The 27,091-nt window shown below is 46.1% G+C and overlaps 1 protein-coding gene and 1 long non-coding RNA gene across 6 annotated transcripts; one reads left to right on the forward strand and one right to left on the reverse strand.

Annotated features, from left to right (window-relative positions):
• The first annotated feature begins 937 nt into the window (after positions 1–937).
• On the forward strand, positions 938–26,004 carry DIRAS2 (DIRAS family GTPase 2). Of its 4 annotated transcripts, none has more exons than XM_072841229.1 (2): positions 938–1,322; positions 22,115–26,004. In XM_072841229.1, exon 2 carries the CDS (start codon positions 22,151–22,153, stop codon positions 22,748–22,750), a length of 600 nt encoding a protein of 199 aa, XP_072697330.1. In that variant the 5' UTR covers positions 938–1,322; positions 22,115–22,150; the 3' UTR covers positions 22,751–26,004. The 4 variants fall into 4 exon arrangements, with proteins under 4 accessions (XP_072697330.1, XP_072697320.1, XP_072697314.1 ...); XM_072841219.1 differs by having other exon boundaries at positions 942–1,300; XM_072841213.1 differs by lacking the exon at positions 938–1,322 and adding an exon at positions 1,485–1,619.
• LOC140641407 (uncharacterized) lies at positions 3,614–15,885 on the reverse strand. Of its 2 annotated transcripts, none has more exons than XR_012037917.1 (3): positions 15,782–15,885; positions 13,948–14,046; positions 3,614–4,142 (listed from the first exon to the last, which is right to left on the reverse strand). It is a non-coding gene; the product is annotated as an uncharacterized lncRNA (long non-coding RNA). The 2 variants fall into 2 exon arrangements; XR_012037916.1 differs by lacking the exon at positions 3,614–4,142 and adding an exon at positions 12,128–12,344.
• Positions 26,005–27,091: the final 1,087 nt, after the last annotated feature.

Here is a 27,091-nt window from a genome sequence, read left to right on the forward strand (position 1 = left end):
CTACATTTTTGGTTGTTGTGGAAAACCACATCTTATTTTGTTAGCCTGGGTACTTTCAGATTCCAGAAATGGAGGTAGGCAGTGCCCAGACTCATCATCAGGGTACCTGAGCCCTCCCCTGAGATGGCTTTCCTATTGGCCATCTGTTTATACCAAAGAGGAGACCTAGACGGAGAGGCCACCCCGCTTTCCTGCATCATTAAAATAGGGGTAGATTTGCCCATAGTGGCCTTCAATGACTTTGACAAAAATGGTGTGTATCTTTTTTTTTATTTTTTTCCTATTCCAATGGCTTTAGCTTCTAGGTCAGGATTAGGGTGAACTAGTGGTAAAAATACGTTTTCTGGATTATAATTATCATTCTAAGTAAGATTTAAAAAAAAATATTTCCTGTGAATAAGAGGGCAGGAAATGTGCTTTGTAAGTGAACATCAAAGATTAGGGTAATTTGAAATGATAAAGAAACTCAAGACAGGTTGAGAACAGGTAAATGGGATTCTATAAGCTAAGTCAAATTTAAAGAACAACAAAACACTTGCCCAAGTCTCTTGGAAAAACTGGTATTAAAAAAGAATGAGTTATAATAGGGAGTTAAAATGTTCCTCAGTCCTGTAGTTTAAATTCAACATTCCATCAGTGTTACAGGCAAGCATTTTTAAAAAAAGTGTTGGCACAGCATTGTGAGCCATAAATCTCATTTCTTGCTGATTCACCTGTTTCTGATCAATGCTTCTTAGACAAAATGGTCTATGCCTGTCGGAAAATAAACCTGGTTATTTCCTGCAGTCGCTAATGTGGAACTACTGGGGGGGGGGGGGGGGGAGGCAGTTCTGGCCGGAGATGGTCCACGGTGATTGTCACAGGAGTCTATTAAATGGGAATGTACTAATCCGTATCGGCGCGGCCCTCTCTCAATCAGTAGGTGCTTCACTTGGTATCTGGGCCCTGAAAGAAAAGCTTACGCGGCTCGTGGGGACCCCCGTTGGTGATGCGACGGATCTAAAACAAAAGAATCTGGTGCACTTTCCATGGAATGATTGTAATTCATTGAATTCTCAGAAAATTCCAGTCCCGGCCACCGATTCCAGGAGCATGCAGTAGGTGGCACCTAAAAGCTCTTTGGAGGCGAGCAGGCGCCATTCGAGCAAAAGCGGCGGCCGCTGCAGCAGCTGGCACGGCTCAGAAGTCGGGGACTGAAGACGGGGCGAGGGGAGCGAGGGGAGCGGCGGCAGCGGCAGCGGCAGCGGCAGGAGGAGCGGCAGGAGGAGCGGCAGGAGGAGCGGCCCGCCGGGCGGCGCAGGTGCGGGGCGCGCGGGGCGCAGGTGCGCGGGGGGCGCGGGGGCGCAGGTGCGCGGGGCGCGCGGGGCGCAGGTGCGGGGCGCGCGGGGGCGCAGGGGCACGGGGGGTGCGGGGGGCGCGGGGCGCAGGTGCCGGGGGCGCGGGGCGCGGGGCGCGGGGCGGGCGGGCAGCTGACGGCAGCGTCACGGCGGCGGCGCGAGGGAGCGCGCGCCCCGCCTGCCTCGGGAGGAGCCCGCAGCCGCACAGCCTGCGCCGCCCTGTCCTGCGCCAGGCGAGCTGAGCTCGGGAGAGGCTGGGCGCAGAGTTGCGCGGCTCCTCAGGTAACGATCCCCCCCCGCCCCTCCCTTGCTGGGGCTTCGCCGCGTCCGCACTGGGGCGCCGACGGCCCCGGGCATCCCGGTCGGGGAGCCCCGGGAAAGGGATTGCCGCCCTCCGGGAGGGCGAGCAGGCGATCGGGATCCTGGAGTTGGCCCCGGGTGGGGGGTGGAGAGGGAGCTGCGTTTCTGCGTCCGCGTCGGGGCGGGGGTGCGCCTGGGCGCTCTCCGTCTCCAGCGTGTTCCCTGGAGAAGCACGTCCGTACCCGACGCGGGCTTTCTTCCAACGCGGGAGTTGGTGTTTTCGGGAATTCTGTGGGGCAGGTGTTTCTAGGGTGAAGTTGACGGAGTGGGTTTGCCCAAGTCCTCCAAGCTGTGGTCCCAGGTGAGGAAAATGCAGAGCGCGTTAGGGCCGCCGGTGGCTCAGCATGTTTTCCCCGACCGCACCGCAGCCCTTGACGGGCTTGGCTGAGACCCGGCGGGAAGATTGTAATTCTCCTCTTGCAGGACGGGGGCTCGTGGCCTGTCCAGGTGGCCCTCCCGGCTCCCAGGTGTTAGGCGGGCGCGGGGGAGGCGCCGCAGCCCGCCTGCAGGTGTGCGGACGGGGCTGCTCCGAGATGACAAGGACTCCTGCCGGCCCGCGCTCCCTGCAAAGCCCTGCTGCTGCTCGCCCTGCGGGAACCCGTCCGGCCGGGGCGGGGGGCGGGGGGGTGGATGCTGGTTTGCTCCTTTAAAGAACTCCAGTGCTCATTCTTGGGGGTTTGGGAGACTTTTAAACTGCAAGCCCTGTGCTCTGGGAGTCCTCTCCGTTGGCCCGTGAAATGCAGCGTCTGGTGGGTTCAGCCTCTCCAGCTGTGCAGTGACACAGCGCTCCTTCCTCAGGGGTGTCTTCTACATCTCTGCCCTTATCAACTTTCCAGCGACCCCCTTCCAAGGGAGAAGCTTGTCTTAGCGTAGGGGACCGCTCCAGCGTCGAACTAAAAAGCTGTAAAATATTATTTGTAGGGAAGATTGTTCTAGGTAACCATAAAAAGCTGGAGCATCTTACATTCCAGATCAGTCCAAATGTGCTTCTTTTCTGGTGGCATTTGGATTTGAAGAGGTGGAGAGGGAGGGAGAGACAAGGGGAGGGTAACATTAGAATAAATTTAACAGATTTTCCCCGGGGGAGGGGGCGGTGGATAATACTATTTCTTTTCTTTCTTTCTTTCTTTTTTTTTTTTGTCGTTGCCTGAAATTGCAAATTGTCAACAGTTCTGTCTGTGGAATTGCAGGAGCCCACAGTTCCTGTGGGCTGAGGCATTGGAAGCCCCATGGTTCATCTTGCAGGAACAGGAGGGACGAGGCAGGGGAAGCATTTTTACCCCCTTTAACACATGATGGTTATTTTGGTAATAGGGCGAGAGATCCCCAGGAGCTCAGGGAAGGGAGTGGGGAGAGGCGGTTGTCTCACAGCGCCTGGAATCCCTGCTTCCTCCTGGGCTACTTCTGCAGACGGCAATTAGAGGTGCACAGTTATTGCAGAAGCCTCCAGAATCTTTTCTTGTGGCAGCTTTCATAGTTTGTTCCTAAGGAGAGACTCAGAAAACAACCCAAATTGAATTCCGAGTTGTGGGAGTGCCTCTGCGCCTGTGTCTGGCAATCTGGCATTGCCAGCAGCCCATGGATGCTGTCTCTCCCCGGGTACCTGCACATCACACTGAAAATTAAAACCCTTTGAAAAATAAAATAGCAAGCGTTCTTTGTCAAAAAGAGAGTGCATCTGTGCCGATAGTCACGTGTTGTTCCCTCTTCTAATTTTGTTGCCATAGTTGACATGTAATGAACCTTATTAATTTGGACAAAGTCGTCATTCTCACACACACACCCCCAAGCCCCCAAGATGAATGCAGTGAAGTTTTGCACTAAAAAAATTTCTTTGTTATAAAGAGGAGCATTTGGTTTTTCTGGGGGGGGGGAGCAGTTGCCTGCAAACTGTTTTAAGTTAGAAAGGGCTCAGTGCTGCCCTGTAACTTTGTGTCCCATTCTCACCTATAAGGGGGTTGGATGTCTGTCTGTCTGTCCAGTGTGGCTATTTCCAGAGGACAGATGTCTCTTTAAAAACACAGCTGGTTTCTAGGACATTGTTTTTGGTTATGCTTTTTCTAGGAAAATACCTGCTCTTAATCAAAAGGGAAGGAGATGGTTGTCACACTGTCATGATTGCCGATGTTGTTTTGCAGGTTAAATTTGCACGTGCGTGCACAATTAAGGATTAGCCTCAAGTTGTTTAATTGACTTCATGTTATGCTTTAGTTTTTATTTCATTATGAATCTTGCAAGTTTCCCTTCCTTCACCAGGTGAGGGTTCTCCAGAGTGCCCGGAGCAGGTGCTCTCTCATCCTCTCTTGCTTCGCTCTCACCATTGACAAATTCAGGAAAGAAAGATTCCTTGTAGCTCTGTCCTTAATGCAGTGAAGTGTTTTCCTATAACTCAGCACTGTTCAATGTAAATAAAGTGCGTGAGCCACATGTATAAACTCAAATGTCCTAGAAATCAAGTTAGACAAGTAAAAATAAACCAGTGTGATAAATTTAGATAATATATTTTCTTTAACCCAATCTGTCAAAAATGACCATTTAAAGATGTAATTGATACAGAATACTGATAAGATACTTTACAAATGGGTTTTTTTTTCCATGCTACGTCTTACACTTATGGAACATCTCAATTTGGATTCACTACATTTTAAGAGGTCAATAGCATATGTAAGTAGTGACTATTGTATCGGCTAGCGTGGCTATGGAAAGTAAACTTTTTGACAAGGCAATTTAAAAGCTGACAGGTTAGGAGCCATTAAACCATTAAATTAAACACTATCAAAAATAAATATACAGATAATCTCAAATTGCTATAAGACCCATGTCCTACCCTTCCTTACCTTTAGCTAGTTGTGTGGTCTTGAAACCTATTTTTACTTCTCTATCAGTAAAACAGGAGGGTTGGGTCAAATAACCTGCTGGGTCAGCTACCTGAGTCAAATACCTGGTTCTCTGAAAATTAACCAGTGAAGAGACTTGAGGAATTCAACCCACATGCAACCTAGAGATGTACCGTAGCAGGAACAAAGCGAGCCATCGTGGTGGTGGGTGTTGCCATTTTGCACAAGTCCTGTTTGCCTCAGTCCAATCCCTGATGGCAGACGTCAGCCACTGCGTCCCCATGTCCCACAGGAGATCATTCAATTTTCATATTTAAATTCCTTTACTGGTGGGCAGGTAACAGCAAATCCATTGTAAAATCAATAAACGGTGAGTGAGCTAGTATATACTGCATGATTGAAGATGCTTCGTGAATCTTCTCAACTTACCCTTCATTGGTATGTGTATTTTCCATACTTCTGTCTGTTTTGACACCATTAAATAAAGTTGGGTGAAATGGAATGCTTTATAATTGAGTGACTCGTGAATTCTGACTTCTTGAAGCCCAAAAAAACGAGTGATCTTCATGAAAAGATGTCACTTTCTTCACCCCGCCCCTGGATAGCCTTGGTGGTCAATGAGCGACGGAGGGGCACGGGGCCATTTCTAACACACGGCTGGCTGGCTCGGAACCAGGGTAGGAGGTTTGAAGAGAAAGGAGTTTGTATGAAAGGAGTTTGTGCAGTGTTCTTCTAAAGCTAATTGATGTCTGAAAAGTGGTTGCTTTTCTGAAGAAGTAAGAGAATTCAGGACTGTTCATTAGGACTTCCCCCTCTCTCCTCCCATCCCTCTGAGGCTGAGCTCCAGAAGGGTCCATGTGCTCCTGAGGGTTCAGACAGAGGAGCTCTTAGAGGGGGAGAGCGTCCTTCCTATGTCACCTTCACCCTCCGATGGCCTTATTGGAGCACACCTGGGACTTTCTTTCTTTAAAATTTTTTTTTTAAAAGATCTTATTTATTTATTTATGAGAGACACACACACAGAGAGAGAGAGAGAGGCAGAGACACAGGCAGAGGGAGAAGCAGGGTCCGTGCAGGGAGCCCTATGTGGGACTTGATTCCGGGACCCTGGGATCACACCCTGAGCCAAAGGCAGATGCTTAACCTCTGAGCCACCCAGGTGTCCCACGCCTAGAACTTTCGATGTGGGATTTATCTTTAGCCCCTACTGGGCAAGGTTGATCAGTGTCCAGGTCTCTGCATCCCGAGCAGAGCCAGCAGCTCACTCGGCTCGACCACATCAAGAATCCAGCTCAGTGGCATTTTCCTGTTTTGGACGAACTTAGACAGGCCTTCCTAACCACACTACCCAGCTACCTATCCCCTCCCAGTGTGCATGGTATCACTGGGCTGTCTCACTGTCCCCTGCTTGTGAGCTGTCCCCCGCGATTTACAGAAAGCCCGTGGAATAGTCCCATTTGGCTTTCTCTCACTCAGTAGCGATCTCTCGCTCTCCATCCCCCTCTGACTAGATACCGTCGTATCCACACCCGATGATAATGTTGGCCCTTACTGTTGACCGCTCAGTGTGCGTGCTATTTGGGTACCTACCCTCCTGTTCCATCAGATCTCTGCTCTTGGCAGAGAGCTATTTCTGGCTATTGAGTCAGAAAACGCACAGCCGTCGGTTATTAGCTGCCTAACATGGCTGTTCCGTCTTTAACGTGAACAGGAGGCCATTCTGAGGGTTGCTTGGCAATGTTATATGTTATCCCATCGACAGCTTCCTTCCACACCATTTTAGCATCCTCAGCCCCTGGTCCCATGGTTGCTGACTTGGATCAGCTGGGGTGCCTTCCTGGGTTTGCTACACCTGAGCTGAGATGCAGGGTCCGCCCCTTCCTAGCACTGCTGCAACCACCCGGAGGCTCGGGTCCCGCATCTGCACGTTGGGGCTGCTAAAACCTCAATCAGAGGTGTTTTGAAGACGTAGCTTGTCTAGGATTGACCTCTCCACACTTGCTGAAGGGTCGGGATTCCCGGGGCTGCTGGGGCGGGTGGTGGTTACCTGGGGAGCATCTCACAGGTTCTGCTCCCACGCTGGGTCAGATTTGTCCTCCTGCACAAACTGGCACAGAGCCCGCTGTCTTCCGTGCTCCTCGCCTCCAGGCTCAGCCCTGTCTAGCTCACCTGGTGTGCACACTCTCCAATTAATCTTAAAATATTGATTTTTTTTTTCCTTTACATCTTGCTCTTTGAGCCGGGCCTGCAGGGACTCCCTCTTTTGATTCTGGTTAGGACTGCGTTCCTTCTTTTGCCAACTCTTTCCTTCTGTTCCTTGGCTGAGCTCATCTCCCCATGGGCAGTCCCGCCTCTGTCACTGAATTCAGGCTGTTCTGCGTATGTAAGAATATCCCCTGCTTGGCATTTTTGTCACTCTAGTCTGTTTGTCTCTGCAAGGATCTGGGTGTCCTGGCCTTGACTGGAAGCCTGCTGAGGACAGGTGGTGCCAAGGACTGTCCAGCATCACCTGTCATTGGATCCTAGACACGTTGGTGGCTACAGATTTTTATGGCACGTTTTGCTGACCTGCTTGGTAACTGTAGAGCAGATGCAGATAAAGATCTGTTATTGGTTCACAACTCCTGACTCCACACCCTTGCCTGGGCTCATCCTGTCCACTTCTGACCTCTGATGCTCTTCCTCCCTCACCAAGAGCATTGGCCCCACAGCACTGGTCCTCATGGTGTCACCCAGGAGACCTGTGTCTTTCCCTCCTCTCCTCTGAAGCTCCACATGACAGTGACAGTCTCAGGAACCCTCCCCTTCCTGAGGGACGTGGGGAGTTCCCTCTCCCCACAGCGTCCACAGCGTCCTGTCCTTGCAGCGTGCTTGCTCAGTGCACTTACTCCACTGCTCTCCCAGGACTCACATTTCATCCTGCTGCTCTCTTCAGTTGTTCCCTTCCTGCTGATAAGTATACATGTTTGTGTCTGTGTATCCTCAAATTAATTTTATTTATTTATTTATTTTTTATTTATTTATTTTCAAATTAATTTTTAAAAACCCAAACTGGGTGTCATTCAGCCACCAAGTTGCAATCATCCCTCATTTCACAGCCAAGGCCCCAGGGCACGTTCCTGAGCTGCACCTCGTGTTCCATCGGGACCACTCCTGCCGGCTCCCCAGGGGCTCTCATCTGTCCCACTGCCTCCGTCCAGTCCATACTGTCTGGCCCTGTCTTCAGCTTCACCCTCTGAGGCTCCCTGTGATGCTTTGCAGGCCCACTGCCGCCCCCAGCTTGCGACCCTGGAGCCCTCTGCCATCCTCGCAGCTCCGGGGCTTCAGGCCCTAGTCACCACGGTCCCCACCCTACAGCCGGCCCTGGACACGTTATCTACCTGCTCACACAGCACAGATGTACTTGCAGCTCACTCTGCGGGAAGTCCTGCTGGTGATCTCGCCCTCCAGCCTGGCCTTGGCCCAACCTGCTCTCAGGAGAGGATCAGACCCTGTCTCTCAGGTTCTGCCACTGGAAGCCTTACAGGTTCCCTTGACGCTTTATTTCCCTTAGCTCCACATCTGTGCCCCTTCCTGAACCAGCCAGCACCTGCCTATAGCTGCCCGTCTGGTCTAAGCTGACTGGGTTTAGGCCCCACTCGTGATACTCGACTTCCCGTGCGCTGTCTCACTGGAGCCAGCTCCTCTCGGGGGCCGTGGCTGCCCTCTGAAACGCGCGTGGCCCTCTATGCCTCCTGTCCAACCTCGCCACACCCCGCTTCCCTCTTGCAGCCTTTGGTATTTGGAGGGCTATGGGTAGAGAGCTTCGGATGCAAGGAGAGGTCTCCCTCAGGGGCTGCACAGGGCCAGGAACAGAGGGCCAGGGCCAGGGGCAGAGGGCCAGGGACCACCCAGCACAGGCAACAGCCCCGCCCCGTCCTTGAGGTGGTGGCCCGCTTCACAGGATGCTGCAACTGCAGCCGGGGAAGCCACGTCTGCCATGCTGCTCAGCCACCCAAGAGGCACATGCCATCTGTAATTGCATGGCCACATAGAGATGACCCCCATCCTAGCCCCCAGAGATCTCTATTCCTGGCACCTTGCTGAGCCTGGCCCTCCCCATTGGTTCATTACAGGTTTATTCACACTCTGAGCAGGTTCTTATCAATGCCTCCTATGGGCCAGAGGGTGTGCAAGCACTGAGGAGACAGAGTGAGGGAGCCGATGAAAAGCCCCCATGGAGCTTATGGTATAGTAGAGGTGAACACAAATTTTTAAGAAGTAAATTGCATAGCATGTCAGGAGAGAATATGTGCTCTAGAGAGACATAAGATGGGAAGAGGTTACAGACTATGAGGGCTGCAGTGAGTTAGTGTGGTCGGGGTCTTGTTGAGAAGGTGGTATTTAGACATAGGTCTGCAGAAGGTGAGGAGTGGGGAAGAGTGGTCCATGGAAAGGGAACTGCCAATGCAAAGGCCCTGGGGCAGGAACATGGAGCTATTGTCCAAGTAGCAATGAGGAAACAAAGGTGGCTGGAGTGAGCTAGGGGAGAAGCAGCAGGAGGCAAGGGTGGGGGTTGAGCCCCTTTAGCTGCTATTCTCACAGAGACAGAGTGGCCTGTGGAGGGATTTGAGTACAAGGATGACAAGATCTGGTGCCTTCGGGGAGTTGATTAGAGCAGCTTTCGGCTGACGTGGGCCTTCTGCTTAGGAGGCTGCTGCAGTGACTCGCCTGAGGGTTGAGTCATTAGGATTTTCTCTCTATAAAATCATGTGATCTTCAAATAGAGACCATTTTACCTCTTGTTTTCTAATCCTAATGCCTTTTATTTTTTTTCTTGCCTAATTACTCTGTCTACAATTTCTAGTACGATGTCAAATAGGAGTGGTGTCAGCAGGCATCCTTGTCTTGTTCTTGATCTTAGACAAAACTTTCAGCCTTTCACCATTGAGCATAATGTTAGCTGTGGGCTTGTCATAGATGGTCTTATTATGTTGAGATGCGTTTTTTTTATGCCTAATTTGTTATATGTTCTTTATCATGAGTGGATACTGAATTTTGTTGAATGCTTTTCCTGTATTTATTGAGATGATCAAGTAATTATTCTCTTTCATTCTATTAATGTGATCTATCAGGTGGATTGATTTGCATACATTGAACCATTTTTTGTATCTATCCCAGGGATAAATCATACTTGATTAAGGTCAACGATCCTTATAATGTGCTGGTGAAATCTGTTAGCTAGTATTTTACTGAGAATTTTTGCATCTATACTCATCAGGGTTATTGGTCTGTCATTTACTTTTCCAGTAGCATCCTTCTCTGGTTTTGGGATCAGGATAATGCTGGCCTCATAGAATGAGTTTGAATGTTCCCTCCCTTTCATTTTTTTTTGGGGGGGGGGTAGAGATTTAGGATTGGTATCAATTCACTTGCAAATTCTCCTTGAAATTCACTAGTGAATCCATCTGGTCCTGGGCTTTTCTTCATTGGGAGATTTTCCATTAGGGATTCAATCCCCTTACTGGTAATTGATTTGTTCTGATTTTCTATTCACAGATTCCCACTGGTAATGTCCTAGGAGCAACCTATGTCACCATCATAGTGACAATGCTCCTAGGAGCGTTTTTATGCATCTCTTTTCAAAATATCCTATCTCCATAGGACAGTTGTTTTTCCAAAGGAGGTATGGTGTCTCTCATGTTTACAATTTCATCTTTATATTAGAGAGAGAGGAAGTAGCCTTAGTTTTGTAAAATACCTACCATATGGCCTACTACTCAAAGCTGTCTGCCATACAGAAAATGGCAATGAATTTAGAACATTTGCTTTTTGTATAAAAGACACATGACTTGCCTTTTAATTCTACAACATATATATTCCTTGCTACAAGGTAATTAGTAAGCCATCCTACAGTAGACAGTATTTTTGTGGTTGCATCTTATCTCCTTATAAAGTATGTTAAAGAATTTGCTGTATCTTAAAGATTGAATTTTCATGTTATATATTATTATTATATATTATTTATATGTATATATTAAAATACTTGCCTTATTTATAACATATATGTTCTTACCTTTTATAAACTAGAAGTACCTATTTCATATTAAAAAAATACCAGTTGGAGATAAGCACATGGAAAAGAATGAAACTGGACCATTTTCTCATGCCATACAGAAAAATAAACTCAAAAGGATAAAAGACCTAAATGTGAGACCTGAAACCATAAAACTAGTACAAGAAAACACAAGCAGTAATCTCTTGGACATTGGCCTATGCAACATATTTATGGACATGTCTTCTCAGGCAAGGGAAACAAAACCGTTGGGACTACACCAAAATAAAAAGTCTTTTCACAGCAAAGGGAACCATAAACAGAATAAAAAGGCAACATAGTGAATGGGAGAAGATATTTGCAAATGATATATCCAATAAGAGGGTAATATCCCAAATATGTAAAGAACTTATATAAGTCACACCAAAACCCCTCCCAAATAATCTCATTAAAAATGGACAAAGAGTGCCTGCCTTTGGCTCGGGGCGCGATCCTGGAGACCCGGGATCGAATCCCACGTCGGGCTTCCTGCATGGAGCCTGCTTCTCCCTCTGCCTATGTCTCTGCCTCTCTCTCTCTCTCTCTCTCTCTGTGACTATCATAAATAAATAAATAAAAGTTAAAAAAAATGGACAAAGAACCTGAATAGACGTTTTACCAAAGAAGACATCCAGGTGGCCAACAGATACATGGAAAGATTCTCCACATCACTTATCATTAGGGAAACACAAATCAAAACTGCAGTGAGTTACCACCTCACACCTGTCACAATGGCTAGAATCAAAACAAGAAACAACAAGTGTGGATGAGAATGTAGAGCAAAAAGAACCCTTGTGTGCTGTTGGTGAGAATGCAAGCTCGTGCAGCCATTGCGGAAAACAGTATGGAAGTTCCTCATAAAGGTAAAAATAGAACTACCATATGATCCAGTAATCTCACTGTTGAGTATTTACCCAAAGAAAATGAAAACATTAATTCAAAAAGATACATACACTCTTGTGTTCATTGCAGCATTATTTATAATAGCCAAGATATGAAAGCACCGTGTCCATTGACAGATGAATGGATTAAAATGATAGATAGATAGATAGATAGATAGATAGATAGATAGATAGATAGATAGATAGATAGATACGCAATGGAATATTAACCATAAAAACGAATGAGATCTTGTCATTTGTGACAACACAGATGAGTTTATGCTAAGTGATATAAGTCAGAGACAAATACTGTATGATTTCACTCATATGTGGAATCTGAAAAAAAAAAGTTGAACAAATAGCAACAGATTCATTAATACAGAGAATAAACTGCCTGGAGGTGGGAGGGGCAGGGGAGTAGATGAAATAGGTGAAGGGAAAAAATAAAATTAAATTAAATATCCAAATGCATGATATGCAGTCACTCCTGCCTGATTTTGGCTTCAACTTCTTTGCCATAAGAACGTACTGAATGCTGCAATAGATTCTGCACCTCTGGTTCTATCTCTATAATGTTACCATATATCCTTCAGTAAATTTTTATTTCACTTGACATTGCCAACCTATGAATGGTAAGTCTTATGTTGATGTTTCAAAACTTTATTTTGTTTCTTCAAAGAATTCATTTTTTCTTCTCAGGTACAGTTTTCCTTGGTTGGCTCAGAAAAATTTATTCCAACAGCAGATAATCATTCAGTATGTGCTAAATGTTTCTGATGTGTTTGGCGATGAGTCAGAGGCATTGATGTGCTTGGTGAATGAATTCAACAGGGACCCTGCCTTTATGGTACTGATGCTAGACAGAGAGTGGAGAGAAAACACAGACAAACACTGAGAGAAAAAAGGATGTGCCAAAGTATCTTATTATTGAAAGAGAATCATTATAGCAGATAATAGATGCACTAAAGTGTGTTTGAGACATTTGTACTTTTGCTCAACTATAGCCAATCTTCTCCTCTGAAATTTCCAATATGGGTTTCTTCCCACCTCATGCATTATTTTTTTATTCATCTTTCTGTAGGATTCTCGGAAGGGAACGCATTTCAGTTTGTCACCGTGCATTTTGGCATGTTATTTTACATATTTTGCCACAGCAGGAAAATAAGTATTTTTCTGATGGCTTGTGGCTATTTGCTTTTCACTATTAGTTAGAAGAGGATTCTTAGAATTTTCTAAAAGATCATGGTCAAATTGTGTAATGGATTGGATGAGTTATAACAATGTGTTGCTAAAAAAAAAAAAAAAACAAAACAAAACAAAACAAAAAAAACATAGATATTTGTTCCAAAGTGTGGCATACCAGCAAATACACAGTGTAAGAAAAAAAAAAAAGTAGCATTCTTTTTGATTCTATGTGTTCAAAGTCTGGTATAGAGTCCAGCTGCAGCACACTTGGGAGTGGCTACCATTTTGAACAACACCGGCTATCAGGCTTAGTTTTAAATGCCCTGGCTAATAGTGATGCTTAACATCACCTTTGATACAATATAAAATTAGGACCAGGAATCGGGTGCAGATGTTAATTGGTCTTCTCAGGAAATTAGATTTTTGTTTGGTTTTGTCAGATGAGATTAGACTCAAAGCTTTTACTGTGTGATGTGGATGAGAAAGGAGAGGGCCTCTCTGTCCTGCCAGTGCTGTTAGTTGTGCTCGTGTCGTGAGTGTGGTCTTTAAAGTGTGGTTCTGTTGTTGATAGAAATGTTTCTACTTGCAATCATATATTTTTATTGTGCTAAAATACTGGTAACATAAAATTTACCATTTTCATCGTTTTCAAATGTACAATTAGGTGGCCTTAAGTACGTTCATACTGTTGTACCGCCATCCATCCACAGGATTCTTCATCTCCCCAAACTGAAACACTGTCCCCATCAAACACTAGCTCTCCATCCCCTTCTCCCCCTAGCCTGGTACACACACCATGCTACTTTCTTTCTCTACTCTAGACTACTCTAGGGACTCTAGTGGAATCATGTCGTATTTGTCCTTTTGTGACTGGCTTATCCCACTTATCCCAGAATAGGACCAATGGCCTAAATATAAGAACTAAAATCATAAAACTTGTAGAAGAAAACATAGAGGTGAATCTTCATGACCTTGGATTTGGCAAAATTCTTAGGGCCCCGAAAGCATGAGTAACAAAGTTGTTTACAATTGTTTAAGGGAGTCTTTCTTAGACACGTGCCAATTTTGTCAAGTTGTATTTGGCTAAATCTAGAAGCCCACCTAATGACCTACACATATACAGAGCCCCATTTCACCAGGCTTATGGTGAAGGGAGGCCCCAGGCTGCCCACGGCAGCACACTGAGCCTTCACACCTGGCACCAAACACTTTCCTTCTCCTGGTCCGCAGAGTTCCCATGTTCGCACTGCCTTCATCCTTTGGTGTCTGCTCACCTGCAGGGTTAGCTTGCGGCACCACCTTGGTAACTGATCCTTTGACCAGAGTGATGATGGTATTTTTATTCACATGATTTGCCTTTTCATTTCCCGTACCTGCATGGACAGAAAAGCAATCAAGCAGAAAGTGTCCCAAGTAGAGTCAAGCTCTTGGCAGTGTGAAAAGTGTTACGAAATGCATGTTTCATGGCTCTCTGGCATTTCTGAGCATGATGGTCAGAGGACTGCATCAGACAAACATTAGCAAATCTTTCTTCTGTGCCTAAGTGGTGGGATTACTTGCCTCTCAATAATGAAAGTCTTAAAGAATAATGTAACCTTTCCAGTCCAAGACATGTCTCGGTGTCTCTCCACTTGTTTCATTCTTGCAGCTATCATGAGTCTTGCAATGAATACCTGAGGTCCCCCCTCAGGGAATGGTCGCTCCATTATCTGGGTGCACATGTGTCACCTGCTTCTATGCCTGTCCTTACATTGCAGGGCAGGATGTTCCAGAACACCATGAAGCAAGCTTCCTGAAAAAGGAGTCTACTTCTTTGGGGAAAGATAAGCCATAGATGTTTAACTCTTTACAATCTGGCAAATGTTCCCCACTAACAAACAAATCTGTCATTTTTTAGGGTCAGCTAGGAAGGTCCATGAAATGAATCATTAATTAAATTGAGATTCTAAAAATACATAGAAGTACACTCTGGTACCTAGAGAATTTATGCTCCATTGAAAGCTAATTTATTTTCAAGATATCCTTATTTATCTTGTAAAATCAGTAATAGTTATTTTCATTTCAGTGACCCATTCATCCCATATTAGTTGTAGTGTTAAATATAGGCTTTCAGGTACCGACTTTAAATATGGAATTTGTTTAACAGTGAAGTTTAAGTGTTATAATAAAGACAGATCTATTTGAGGAGAGGCTGTTGTGGAAAACCAAGGCAAGATTCAGGCAGAGAGCACCTGTGTAATCTTCAGGAGATGGGAGTGCCTTTGATTTCAGACCGTTGGTGAGGATTTATGGCAGGAGAGCACCCAGATTTTCAGGCTTTTCCAAACACCCACACTTCATGAACTGAATTTTTCTAATCTCTAATTTTTGTGTGGTTTGAACAATTTTTTTTATTTATTTATTTATTTATTTATTTATTTATTTATTTATTTATTTATTTTTGCAGCAGGCTTTATTCAGGCTAAAATACAGGTAAAGATTGTGGTTTTACCTGAGATGCTCCTTTTTTCTCATTCACATGAATCTGCTGTTTCTCCCAAAGGGTATTTGAACAGCCAATTTCTGTGACTCAGGAAATCTAAGTCCATTTTCCCTAGAGTCTAGGCCCTCTAGGCTAGGATAACCTCCCATAATTCTGTATCCAGTGACAGTGAGGTGTGGCAGGTTCCCCCACACATCCTATACTTCTCTAGGTACTAGCTGGGTACCCTGCACGTTATCTCACTTCTGATGCTATCTACCCAGAGAAGGCATCGGATTTCATAGGTTTGAGGGCACAGTCCTACAAGCAGACTGCCCCCTGCTTCAGATGCTAGTGGCAGGTCCAGGCTGTTACCTGCACTTCTGGCTGGCCATAAATCAGAGGTTTCCACCACCCCCCTCCTCTGGTTTGATTCATTTGCTAGAGTGGCTCACAGAGCTCAGGGAAGCGTGTTACTTAGTAAATTAGTGGTTCATCATGTAAGACGAGAGCTCAGGAACAGCAGGTGGAAGAGATGTGCAGGGTCAGGAATAGGGAAGGTGGTGGAGCTTCCACAGTCCACCTCTGCATCTGCCCAGAAGCTCTCCAGACCCTATCCTTTTGGGGTTTTACCATGTCTTCATTACATGGTCATGACTGATTACATAACTGGCCATTGGCAAAGGATTCAACCTCCAGTGCCTTCTCTCCTCCGTGGAGGTTGGAGGAGGGGAAGGCTGAAAGTTCCAAGCCTCTATTTATGATTGCTTCCCCTGGCAACCAGCCCCCTAGTCTTTAGGTGCTTTCCAAAGGTCACCTCATTGACACGAACCAAGGTGTGGTGGGAAGGGGCTCCTTATGAATACCAAGACACCCATTTCACTTTTATGGCTCGGGAGACCAGACAGTGTGATAAAAGATGCTCCCAATCCTCTCCTCACTCAAGAAATGCTAAGGGTTTGGGGAGCTATGAGCCAGGAACCATGATGAAGACCAAATATATATAAAAAAATGTCTTTCATCATCTGAATGATCAAATGTATATTTCTTACAAATCATAATACTGCACCACTAACCTGATTTTCAGTATTTAGAATGTCTCACTTTAACTTCTTTAAGACACATAAGTTATGATACTTTGGGATGTATCATTTACTCCCTTTCTTTGATCTCTTCCCTCATTTGTCAATGTATAAGTATAAGCTTTTTAGATGTGCTAAAGGGCTGAGACACCATGTAGTCCAGACAAGTTCTGGAAAAAGAGAGTAGAAAGATATTATTCCAGACAGTCATCCTATGCAGGGCATCTGTGCAACCAGAGAACCCACTCTATCTGCCCCTCCTAGCCATCGTGGTGACTCTTGCCTAAATCAGGAGACAGCCAGGGACCAACAGACATAAGTGAAAACAACATCATGAGACAGAAGATCACAATGAACAAGCAGAACCGGAGATAGCTCAGATAGTGATAAGAACCGCAGCAACAAATCTCAATTAGCATTCTTGATGATAGTCAGGGTGGTATTGCCTTTCTTGAGATAAGAAAGAAAGTGCTTTTTTTTAAAAAAAAAAAAAGATAATTATTTATTTGAGAGAGAGACATAGAGCAAGCTGGCGGGGGTGGGAGGAGTGCAGATGGAAAGAGAGAAGTAGGATCCCACTGAGCAGAGACCCCCTGACACAGGGCTCGATCCCAGGACGCTGAGATCATGACCTGAGCCAAAGGCAGATGCTTAACCCACTGAGCCCCCCAGGCACCCCAAGAAAGAAAGAACGTGCTGCTATGAGGAAGGCAAAAACAGAGTGCAAGAAAGGGGACTGAAAATATAAGGGGAAAAATTCTAAAGAAGTCAGGCATAGGTACACTGGATCCATCATCTAAGAAGAGTTCCAGAAACAGAGAGAAGATATAGGGGTTGGGATGATTTACTTTTTAAAAATAGAAGGAAATTCCTCCAGGCTGCAAAAATGATCAGGTTTTTAAAGCCTCCCTCAGCCTTCGAAAACATAATTAAAAAGCAGTTCTAGGTACATCCTGGTGAGATGTTGTAACTCCCAGAAGAGAGAGAATATCCTCCCCCTGCCAAAGAGAAGGGAAAATCCCCACTTCCCTGCAGAGGTAAGAGCATCATACTGCCGTGGATTTCACATCTCTGGATGATCAAGTTAGAAATCAAATTATACTTAAAATCTGAGGAGAAATAATTTGCTCTTGGTTTAGCTGCAGGGTTGCATCAATCAGGTAAGAAGGACATGAAGTCAGTAATTTTAATGCCATCTATAAGAATTTATCAGTAATGTTTATATCAAAACATAAAATGGATCCAAGGAAGGTGATAATAAATTGAAATACCAGAACTGGCAACTAGGAGTTACCAAGGTAAAACAAAAACAAAAACAAAAACAAGTAGGGGGTAAAAAACCAACGAAACCTATGCCTACAGAAAATTATGCATCAGTCAGCAAAGTCTGATTGACAATGACTTTCCTTCGGTGGGTTCCATCCTACCCTCTACTTCGGCCTTGAAAAATTGGAACGAAAGCCTTTTAATGCTGTCTCTTGATAAGGTTTGGAAACGACCTGCAGGGAAGTTACAGAAGACTTGATATAAATTTTGGAGCAGATTGTAAATGTTATACCTGGAAATACTGGCATATACTTTAAAAATAGAGTCTAACAAGACATAGGTAGTGGAGGAAGGCATTGTGCTAAATATCATAGAAAGACATGGTCCCAAGTCAATAAGTCAAGACATTAAGATCCATGATTCAAGCAGTGAGTGCATTATCTAAAATTATAATGGTGAACACCAGGAAGTGACAACCGAGTGTCCATTCTTTTTCATGGTGGTTATTTCTGGAAAGAGAAACAGGCTGGTGAAGGAAGGAAGGGGGCCTCAGTGCAGATAAAAATGTGTCTTGCGTCACCTTTATCTTTTTTAGCCAAGTGCATGCATGATGTCAATTTTCATTTGTTTGTTTTAAGGTTTTTATTTTATTTTATTTTATTTATTAAAAGATTGTATTTATTTATTCATGAGAGACACACAGAGAGAGGTAGAGACACAGGCAGAGGAGGGAGAAGCAGACTCCCTGTGGGGAGCCCAATGTGGGACTCGATCCCAGGACCCCAGGATCATGACCTGAGCCAAAGGCAGACGCCCAACCACTGAACCACCCAGGTGCCCCTGCCCCTTCTAAACTCAATATTGGTTCACTATTCTGGGCCTATTGAATTTTCATGTGAATTTTGCAATCTGCTTGTCAGTCCTTGCAAAGTAGCCGGTTGGGCTTTTTGTGGGAATTGTGCTGAATCCCTAAGTGATTTGGGGAATATTGCCATTTTAACAAGATTAAGTCCTCTGATACATAGACATGGGTGCCTTCCCATTTATTTAAGTCTTCAAATTCTTTAAACAGTGTTTTTTAATTTTTACAGAAAGATGTTCATGCTTCCTTATTCAATTTATTCCTAAGTATCTTGTGCTTTTTAATGATACTATAAATGGAATTGGTTTCTTACTTTTGTTTTTAGATTGTTCATTGTACGTGTATAGAAATACAGTTGACTTTCATATGGATAAAACCTTTTATTTTTTTTATTTATTTTTTTAAGTTTTTTTATTTATTTATGATAGTCACAGAGAGAGAGAGGCAGAGACATAGGCAGAGGGAGAAGCAGGCTCCATGCACCGGGAGCCCGATGTGGGATTCGATCCGGGGTCTCCAGGATCGCGCCCTGGGCCAAAGGCAGGCGCCAAACCGCTGCACCACCCAGGGATCCCCAATAAAACCTTTTAGAACTAGTTTATTCTCCTTTGTTTTTTGGAAGACTCCTCAAAATTTTCTATATACAAGATTATGTATGCCTTCTGCGATAAATAGTTTCATTTTGTCCTTTCCAATCTGGATGCCTTTTATTTCATGTTCCTGACTTATTCTCCTGGTTAAAAAACCTCCAGGAAGGGATCCCTGGGTGGCGCAGCGGTTTAGCGCCTGCCTTTGGCCCAGGGCGCGATCCTGGAGACCCGGGATCAAATCCCACATCGGGCTCCCGGTGCATGGAGCCTGCTTCTCCCTCTGCCTATGTCTCTGCCTCTCTCTCTCTCTCTGTGTGACTATCATAAATAAATAAAAATTAAAAAAAAAAAAAACCTCCAGGAAAATGGTAAATAGAAGCTGCAAGAGTGGGAACTCTTGTCTTTTTCCTGATCTCATGGAGAAAACATCCAGCCTTCTATCATTAAGTATTGTCTTAGCTACAGTATTTCATAGTATGCCTTTTTTTCTGGCTCAGGAAGTTCCCTTTTATTCCTGATTTGCTTAAAAAAAATCATGATCAAGTGGTAAACTCTGTCAATTTAAAAAAAAATCATGATTGCAGAATTTTGTCCATTTTTTTCTTTTTTTTATGTCTACTGAGATTATCATTTTTTGGTCTTTTATTGCTATGGCATATTATAGTAATTTTTGGATGTTAAAATGACACTGCATTCCTGGCATAAATCCCACTTGGTTATGATGTACAATCTGTTTTATATGTTGATGGATTGAATTTGCTGGTATTTTGTTGAGGATTTTTGCATACATTCATAAGAGATACTGGTCTGTAGTTACTTGTGAAATCTTTGTCTCAAGCTGGTATCAAGGTAATATTGGCCTCAAAAAGAGTGATAAGTGTTCTCTCCTATTCCACTTTTTGGCAGAGTTTGTGAAGGGTTGGTATTAGTCCTTTGAATGTTTGCTGGAATTCCCCAATGAAGCTCTGGACCTGGCTTTCCTTATGGATAGTTTTTTGATCACTGTCCTGCTATAGATATTTTCAGATTTTCCATTTCTGCTTGATTCGGCTTTGGTGGTTTGGGTCTCTCACCTGAGCTACCTAGAGTCACCATGTTACCATACAGTCACCATGTTACCATACAGGAGCCCCTTATAACACTTTATGTTTCTGCAAGGTCTGTAGTAATGTCTCCTTTTTCACTTCTGATCTTAACAATTTGAGTCTTCCCCCATCTTTGGTCAGTCTAGCAGAAAATTTGTTAATTTTGTTGATATTTTCAAAGGATCAACTTTGAGGGTGTTGATTTTTCTCTAATGCTTTTCTACTCTTTATTCTACTAACTTCTACTGTAATGGGATCTTTCCTACTCTTTTCTTCCTTTGGAATTAGTTTGCTCTTATAAGGTCAGAGATTAGGTTACAGATTTTCGATCTCTGTTCTCATTTAACATAGCTGTCCAAAGCTATAGTTTCCTTCTAAACACTAAGCTGCATCCCCCCCCTCATGACTTTTTGACTTTTTTTTTCTTTTGCTTTCTTGGAGTTTTGCTGCCTTCTCTCCAGTTTGTGCCTGTTCCTACTGCTCCTTCGTGACCCCCTTTTCGGCCCTGTCCTTACTAAATGTAGTCAGAGAGCTTGGGCTCCCAACTGTGCCAAGTGCTTGGTTTTGTCTTGTCTCCCTAGTGCCCCCCTAGCAGCTCTGGGAAGAAGGTGCTGTCATTATTCTCCATCTGCAGGCAAGTCCAGTGCAGAAAATTCAAGTAGAAAACTCACTAAGCTCTCTTATATCAGATTTGGCATTCTGTCTTCTCTTGCTACATGCCTTACCTCTGGCTGACTATTACTTATTATAGTGCTGTTTATGTGTGGATGAGACCCAAGTATTTAACTCTAGACTAGATGTCTCTGCTGCGCTTTCAGACTAAAGCCCAGTCACCTACCAGATACTATCTCTTCATGTCTGTCCTACAAACCTGACCCAATCACAGCTGCCTCCTCATCACCTTCTTCAAACCTACTTCTCTCTGCTGCCTTTCATCCTGACTAATGGAGCCACCACTCACCTGCTTGCCCAGCTCTGCCCCAGATATCAGTGCCCATCAGCTTTGTGCCCTGGCCTGAACATTGGATCTGTTCCTGCCCTTGTATGTCTACAAGTGGCACCGTCTTCTGGATGATGTGCCTTTCATCACTTAACGTCTTCACCCAGCCTTCTGTGAAATCTCTCCTGAGGGCCCCACACAGAACTGGATGCCCCACCATGCTGTTATCTTGGTAACACTTGATGCCTGGTAATTCTTAAAAAATAAAGTACCTATAATCATCTTAATTTAGATTGAAATTTGATTTGAACAAAAGGACCCTGCAAGCTTCTTAGTTGACTGTCCACTCATGCTACTCAATGAGCCCCTCTACATCATGACCTTAGTAGCACCCAAGCCTCTGAGACCATTTCCCTGTCCACATGGCCTGGGGGCACTGAGGGTGTCAGCAGCACTTGGTTTGCCTTCCAGCCCTCACCTGTTACCAGCTGTGTGAAATCAGGGACATGACATTCCACAGTGCCTTATGTGTTTCCAGTTATTTCATTGCAAAAGGACAGTGACACCAGTGCTGCAGGGTGGTGAGGATTTCATGAGTTAATGTGAACATTGAATAAATATTAATAGAATTCTCCTCCCCTTTCCCCCTGTACTTATAAAATATCATGTATCGTTATCACCTGAATTTTGGATGTTCACAGTATTTTGTGTAAAATAATAAGGGTATTTGGTGATATTGTGTGTGTGTGTTTGTGTGTGTGTGTGTGTGTGTGTTGGGAGGGTGGTTAATTCCCATCTTTCCTTTACCTTCCCTTGATTCCACCTCCCTTGGCCTGACTTGGCACCTCTTCCCTAGGCACAGGGATGCTCAGTCGTGGCCCAAGAAGGAGAAATAGACTCCAGTTAACTACTAAATAGATTGGCTGTCCTATTGGAAACTGGAGATTGCCCATAATTACTGGACTTAGATAGAAGGATAGAATTTTTAAATGAAATTCAAATTTTCTTATGTCGGGACAGCAAAAGCAAAATCCATCACTCCAGTTCTTTTTAAGCTATCAAAGAGGGTAGAGCCATCTTTCTTGAGATTGTCTTAATTAAAAAAAAATTTTTTTTTTTGAACTAATACTCTCACACATCTGGTTCCTTTGCTAGGTGCTTCCTGGTTGACAGTCTGAGCTCTCAAGCACCATGCCGGAACAAAGCAATGATTACCGGGTGGCCGTGTTCGGAGCTGGTGGAGTTGGCAAGAGCTCGCTGGTCTTGAGGTTTGTGAAGGGCACGTTCCGGGAGAGCTACATCCCCACGGTGGAGGATACCTACCGGCAGGTCATCAGCTGTGACAAGAGCATCTGCACACTGCAGATCACGGACACCACGGGCAGCCACCAGTTCCCCGCCATGCAGCGGCTGTCCATCTCCAAGGGGCACGCCTTCATCCTGGTCTACTCCATCACCAGCCGGCAGTCCTTGGAGGAGCTCAAGCCCATCTACGAACAGATCTGCGAGATCAAAGGGGACGTGGAGAGCATCCCCATCATGCTGGTGGGAAACAAGTGTGATGAGAGCCCCAACCGCGAGGTGGAGAGTGGCGAAGCCGAGGCCCTGGCCCGCAAGTGGAAGTGTGCCTTCATGGAGACCTCCGCCAAGCTCAACCACAACGTGAAGGAGCTCTTCCAGGAGCTGCTCAACCTGGAGAAACGCAGGACCGTGAGCCTCCAGATCGACGGGAAAAAGAGCAAGCAGCAGAAGAGGAAAGAAAAGCTCAAGGGCAAATGCGTGGTCATGTGAACACCCTTCCGTGGGAGAAGCCGCAGCGTGTCCCCCATTCTGTCCCCTTCCCCCCCCACGTGACACCACCGTCGTCAGGGTAGCATGTATGATGCCCACGTGTTCAATATCGCCTTTTGACAGAGATATGCCCTGTCGTCCCTGAGAGGGCATTTCACACCGCCTCCGATCAGCGCCCCTCTCTGGAATCAGGGACTCTGCCCAGCGGCTCAGATGGAAACCCGTGTGCCCGGCAGCACAGGGGACTGCCACGGGCGCCAGCCATGGCCCCCGGTGGCCGTGCCTGGAGAAGGCGTGGGGCTGGTATGGGCGGGAGTGGGTCCCCTCTGCATGCATGTGACAGCCTGTGACCCAGAGCTACAGCCCACCCAGCCCGGGCCTTTCCCTCCGGTGGCGGAGCTGGTCATCCTTGGAGGTGGGACGGGGGTGGGAGGCGAGGAGACCAGGCCAACGCAGTTCCTTCCATTTCAGGTTCTCTAGCAAAATCACAAATAAAATGACACAGGATCCCCCTCCGCCCCCGAGGGTGCTCACTGTCGGGTCCCTGGCTCGGGGGAGCCTTGCCCCTCCAAGGGGATGCACTCACCTCACTAGGCCTAGTTAGCAGGCATCCCCATCCCCGTTTGGAGTATTTATTTCCCATACAATGATGAGTTCTCGAAGGGCGTCCTGCTGGGTCAGAGACCCTTCCATGTGGGAGTGAGAATATTTTGACGTGACTAGAGCAGCTCCCTAAGGCTCTGCGTGTTACACTTGAGGATTTTAGAAATGTGCTTTATTTTCCTTCCTTTGACCCATGAGTGGTATGCTTCTTCCAGCCCCTCAGATTTTAAATAAATGCAATTAAAGTAGCTAATTTTAGACAATTATTTTCCCTCCAAAATAGTTTCCTTCTTTTCAGTAACTCTGTCTGTATCCAGCTGGGGAACAGCCAACAAAGGCCACCCAAAGACCAGAAGCACATCCGTTTTCTAAATCACATGGGTATCTAAACGCCATACTTTGCACCTCAACAAAATACTTTGAAACAGAAGTTGTTCACTGTGTTTTTGATGATCTGTCTATCACAGAAGTATACTCCTGGAAAATGTGCTCGAGTAATAGATTATCTTGCATGCTCCCTCAGAAGTGTCTTCTAAGAGCCGTTTGATGCCATGTTCACTCTGGAAACAGTTATCTTTTCCTCTTAGTGACCTTGTGTGCATCCTTGATCCTCTGGACCAAATTAGGGCCCCTGCTGGTTCCTGCATGCTGGTGACGAGATGGACGGTGGCCAGTGGCTGGAGACAGGAAAGCTGTTCCGTTGTGGGCCGGACACAGTCCACTCAGCTGCTCTGTCCAGTCTGGTTTGGCTCTGCTTCCAGAAAGTTCCCACTGACAGAGCCTGTGAGTCCTCCTATTTGTTCTAGTCCGTGTAGCTCACACTTGGCCTGGACTCTAGAATCTTCCTTCCAGCAGTGCTCCCTGCCTGGCAGACAGAGGAAGCCCTGGGCTGGTACGGGGAGCCCCCAGCTGTGGGGCCTCTGCACCAGCCTCAGCAGAGAGGTCCCCAACTTGGGGACGTTTGTGTGCACCTTCTTTGGTTCTGCTCTGCTCTCCTGCCGCAGCCAGGAGCTCCCTCCCTGCTCTCGGCATATCCTCATCAGCCCTTTGTGATTAAATGTCCTTGCTTTTGCTCATCTTCCATACTCTGCTGGCAGGTCCCCCTGTGGTATATGTCCGTGTGTGGAGGCACCTTTGAGAATCAGCGGCCCCACTGTCTTCCCGTATATTGGCCAACTAGAGCCACCCTAAGAAGGGGGGCATGGATGTCGCCTGGGAGCCAGTGGGGTCAGGGACCCCAGAACGCCCCAGCCAGACCTGAGGCCCTGTCCAGTCCCAATGCATGTACCCTCCCTGTGGTGGCCGCCCCACAGCCTTTACAGTGACACCTAGTTGGTGAACTTCCTAGAACATTTATTTTCCAACCTATCCCTATTTTTTTTTCTGTTTCTATTCTCAGAAAGATGTTATCAGTTTGTCATTTGGATGTGGGTTCAGTGGAAGAAGAAACAGGACTTGGTGGCTACAGTGGGAGGCTGGAGGTTGGCCATGGGCTGCGTGTCCCTAAGGCTCCCAAGCGTGAGGTCTCTCTGCCGGGCGTCCTTTTCCCACAGATACAAGTCACAGTTCCCGTTCTGCCTCTCACATCGAATGTCTAGAGCTTCACCAACAGGAGAAGCTTCAGATGGTTGAAAATTGAAGTGCGCTTGGGACACATTCTGTTCCTTTGTGCTTTGCCTGTGGGTCTATAGGAAGGTCATTGATGCCTCAGCCGCAGGTCTTTGCTCTGCTGTGATTTTCTATGAACTGCGCTGAGGGTTTGACGATTATCTCAAAATAGTCTTTGAGGAGATCCCCGTTGTCTCAGGGCTCCAGGAGGAGTTAGCTCCACAGGATCAGATGTGCTTAGCATGTATGTGGCCCCGTCCTCAATATGTAGCTGTGGTTCCAGAGGATCCGTCCCACGTTGCACATGGGCACAGAGGTTTTGGACCGAGCCACACCGTACGTCACAAAACTCCAAATATTGCTTTGAAGATGGCATTCCAGGGATAAGCATGGGGTTCCACGAGCCCCTTCTGTCCCTTCCCATCTCTCCTCCATCTGGTAACAAGCCATGGGCGTGCCCTGGGCATGCATGCAATACAGCAGGACCAAACAAGAGCAATATTGAATTGTTCATTAGATCTCAAATTATATATATATATATACACATATTATATATATATATATATATAATTTATCTTCCTGCATTTTTGAAGTATAAAGCCGTACACTGTACATACCTGTAAGCTAGCATCCTTGTTTCACCATTTCTAATATTTAAGAAATGCGCATTCTTTGTAGAACAAACGATTATTAAAGGTTTTAAAAACTGCTCTGTGATACGTCATTTCCTTTTCAAGATTTGTAACGTGTCGCCCATACATCAGCTCTCTGGAAACATCCATCACTAACGGGACACACGTAAACCCTGGAAGCATCCTGGAACTCGGTCCGCCACAGAGACCGAATGTGGACAGAGTATTGACAGAGCATGACTTTTATACGTGTGTATATTTATATTTATGGTGTATATTGTTACAACTCCATGATCTATTTTATTTACTCTTCAGTTACAAAAGCCACCCTTGCATACCAGTTTCTAGTTGCCGGTGATGTTCTGAACATAATGAAACCTATTGTAATAAAGCTTCAGTTTTGACCCCCTGGCCAGTAGGTGGTGGTGTTTTTACCGATCCTTTGGGGGGTGCAGCGGGCCAGGGAGGGTCTGCACCTCCTTGTCTCCCACCTCCTTCCTCCTTCCGAGCGCACAAGGCTGATGGGCTCTTCGCGGGGCTGGGATGGGGACAGCGTTTCCGGAGGTTTTCGCTGGCGATCCCTGATGTGCTCTCAGGCAAAGCAAAAGAAGCATTAAGTTTACTTGCTGCCTGCAGCCCACGGGCAAGTCCTCGGCGGGCATTTCTCTGGAGCTGGGCGGCCTCGATGTTGGTACTTTGCTAGGGGCAGGGGAGGGCAGCAGTCTTGGCAGGACCCCTGGAATCCTGTGCATCTGCCTTAGCAGGTACACATTCCTTCAGAGGGAGGCCTGGGGAGCTCAGGGGGTGAAGCATCTGCCTTTGGCTCAGGTCATGATGTCAGGATCCTGGGATCGAGTCCTGCGGCGGCTGGCTAGCTGCTCAGCGGGGAGCCTGCTTCTCCCTCTCCCTCTGCTGCTCCCCTTGCTTGTGCTGTCTTGCTCACTCTCTCTCTCTGTCAAATAAATAAATACAATCTTAAAAAAAAAAAAAAAAAGTTCCGTTGGAGACATCCTTTGTCTCTTCCCGCCCAGGACACGGGTTGTGGGTCATCCCCCAAGCACATGACCCACCAATGTACATCTGTGTGTGTGTGTGGGGGGGGGGGGTCTCATGGGTGGGGTTTTATTAGACACCGATGAATGACCTTTTCCTGACAATGGCTGGCCCATCAAGGTCCTGGAGGCCTTGCTTCCAAAATTCCTTAGACACCTGTTGTCCCTGACCCCCTGCCAACGTCAAAGTGTGGGGTCAGCTGCTCCTCGTGGCCCCAGTGCAGCCCTTCCTGCCCACAGGTCTGGTCCCCCTGGGCTTTAATAAATCCACCTTTCTGCATCATAGACGTCTCAAGAATTCTTTCCTGACCATTGGCTTCAGACCCCAACATCTTTCCTCCATCAGTCCCGTCTCAGGCTGAGGTGAAAGGGAGGAAGTAGAGGCAGGTCTCTCTTGGGCTCCAAATTCCAGTGAGGAAAAGCTCCCTTCTTGTCCTGCATCTCCG

This window comes from Canis lupus, chromosome 1 (assembly GCF_048164855.1).
Source record: "Canis lupus baileyi chromosome 1, mCanLup2.hap1, whole genome shotgun sequence".
Lineage (NCBI taxonomy): Eukaryota > Metazoa > Chordata > Mammalia > Carnivora > Canidae > Canis > Canis lupus.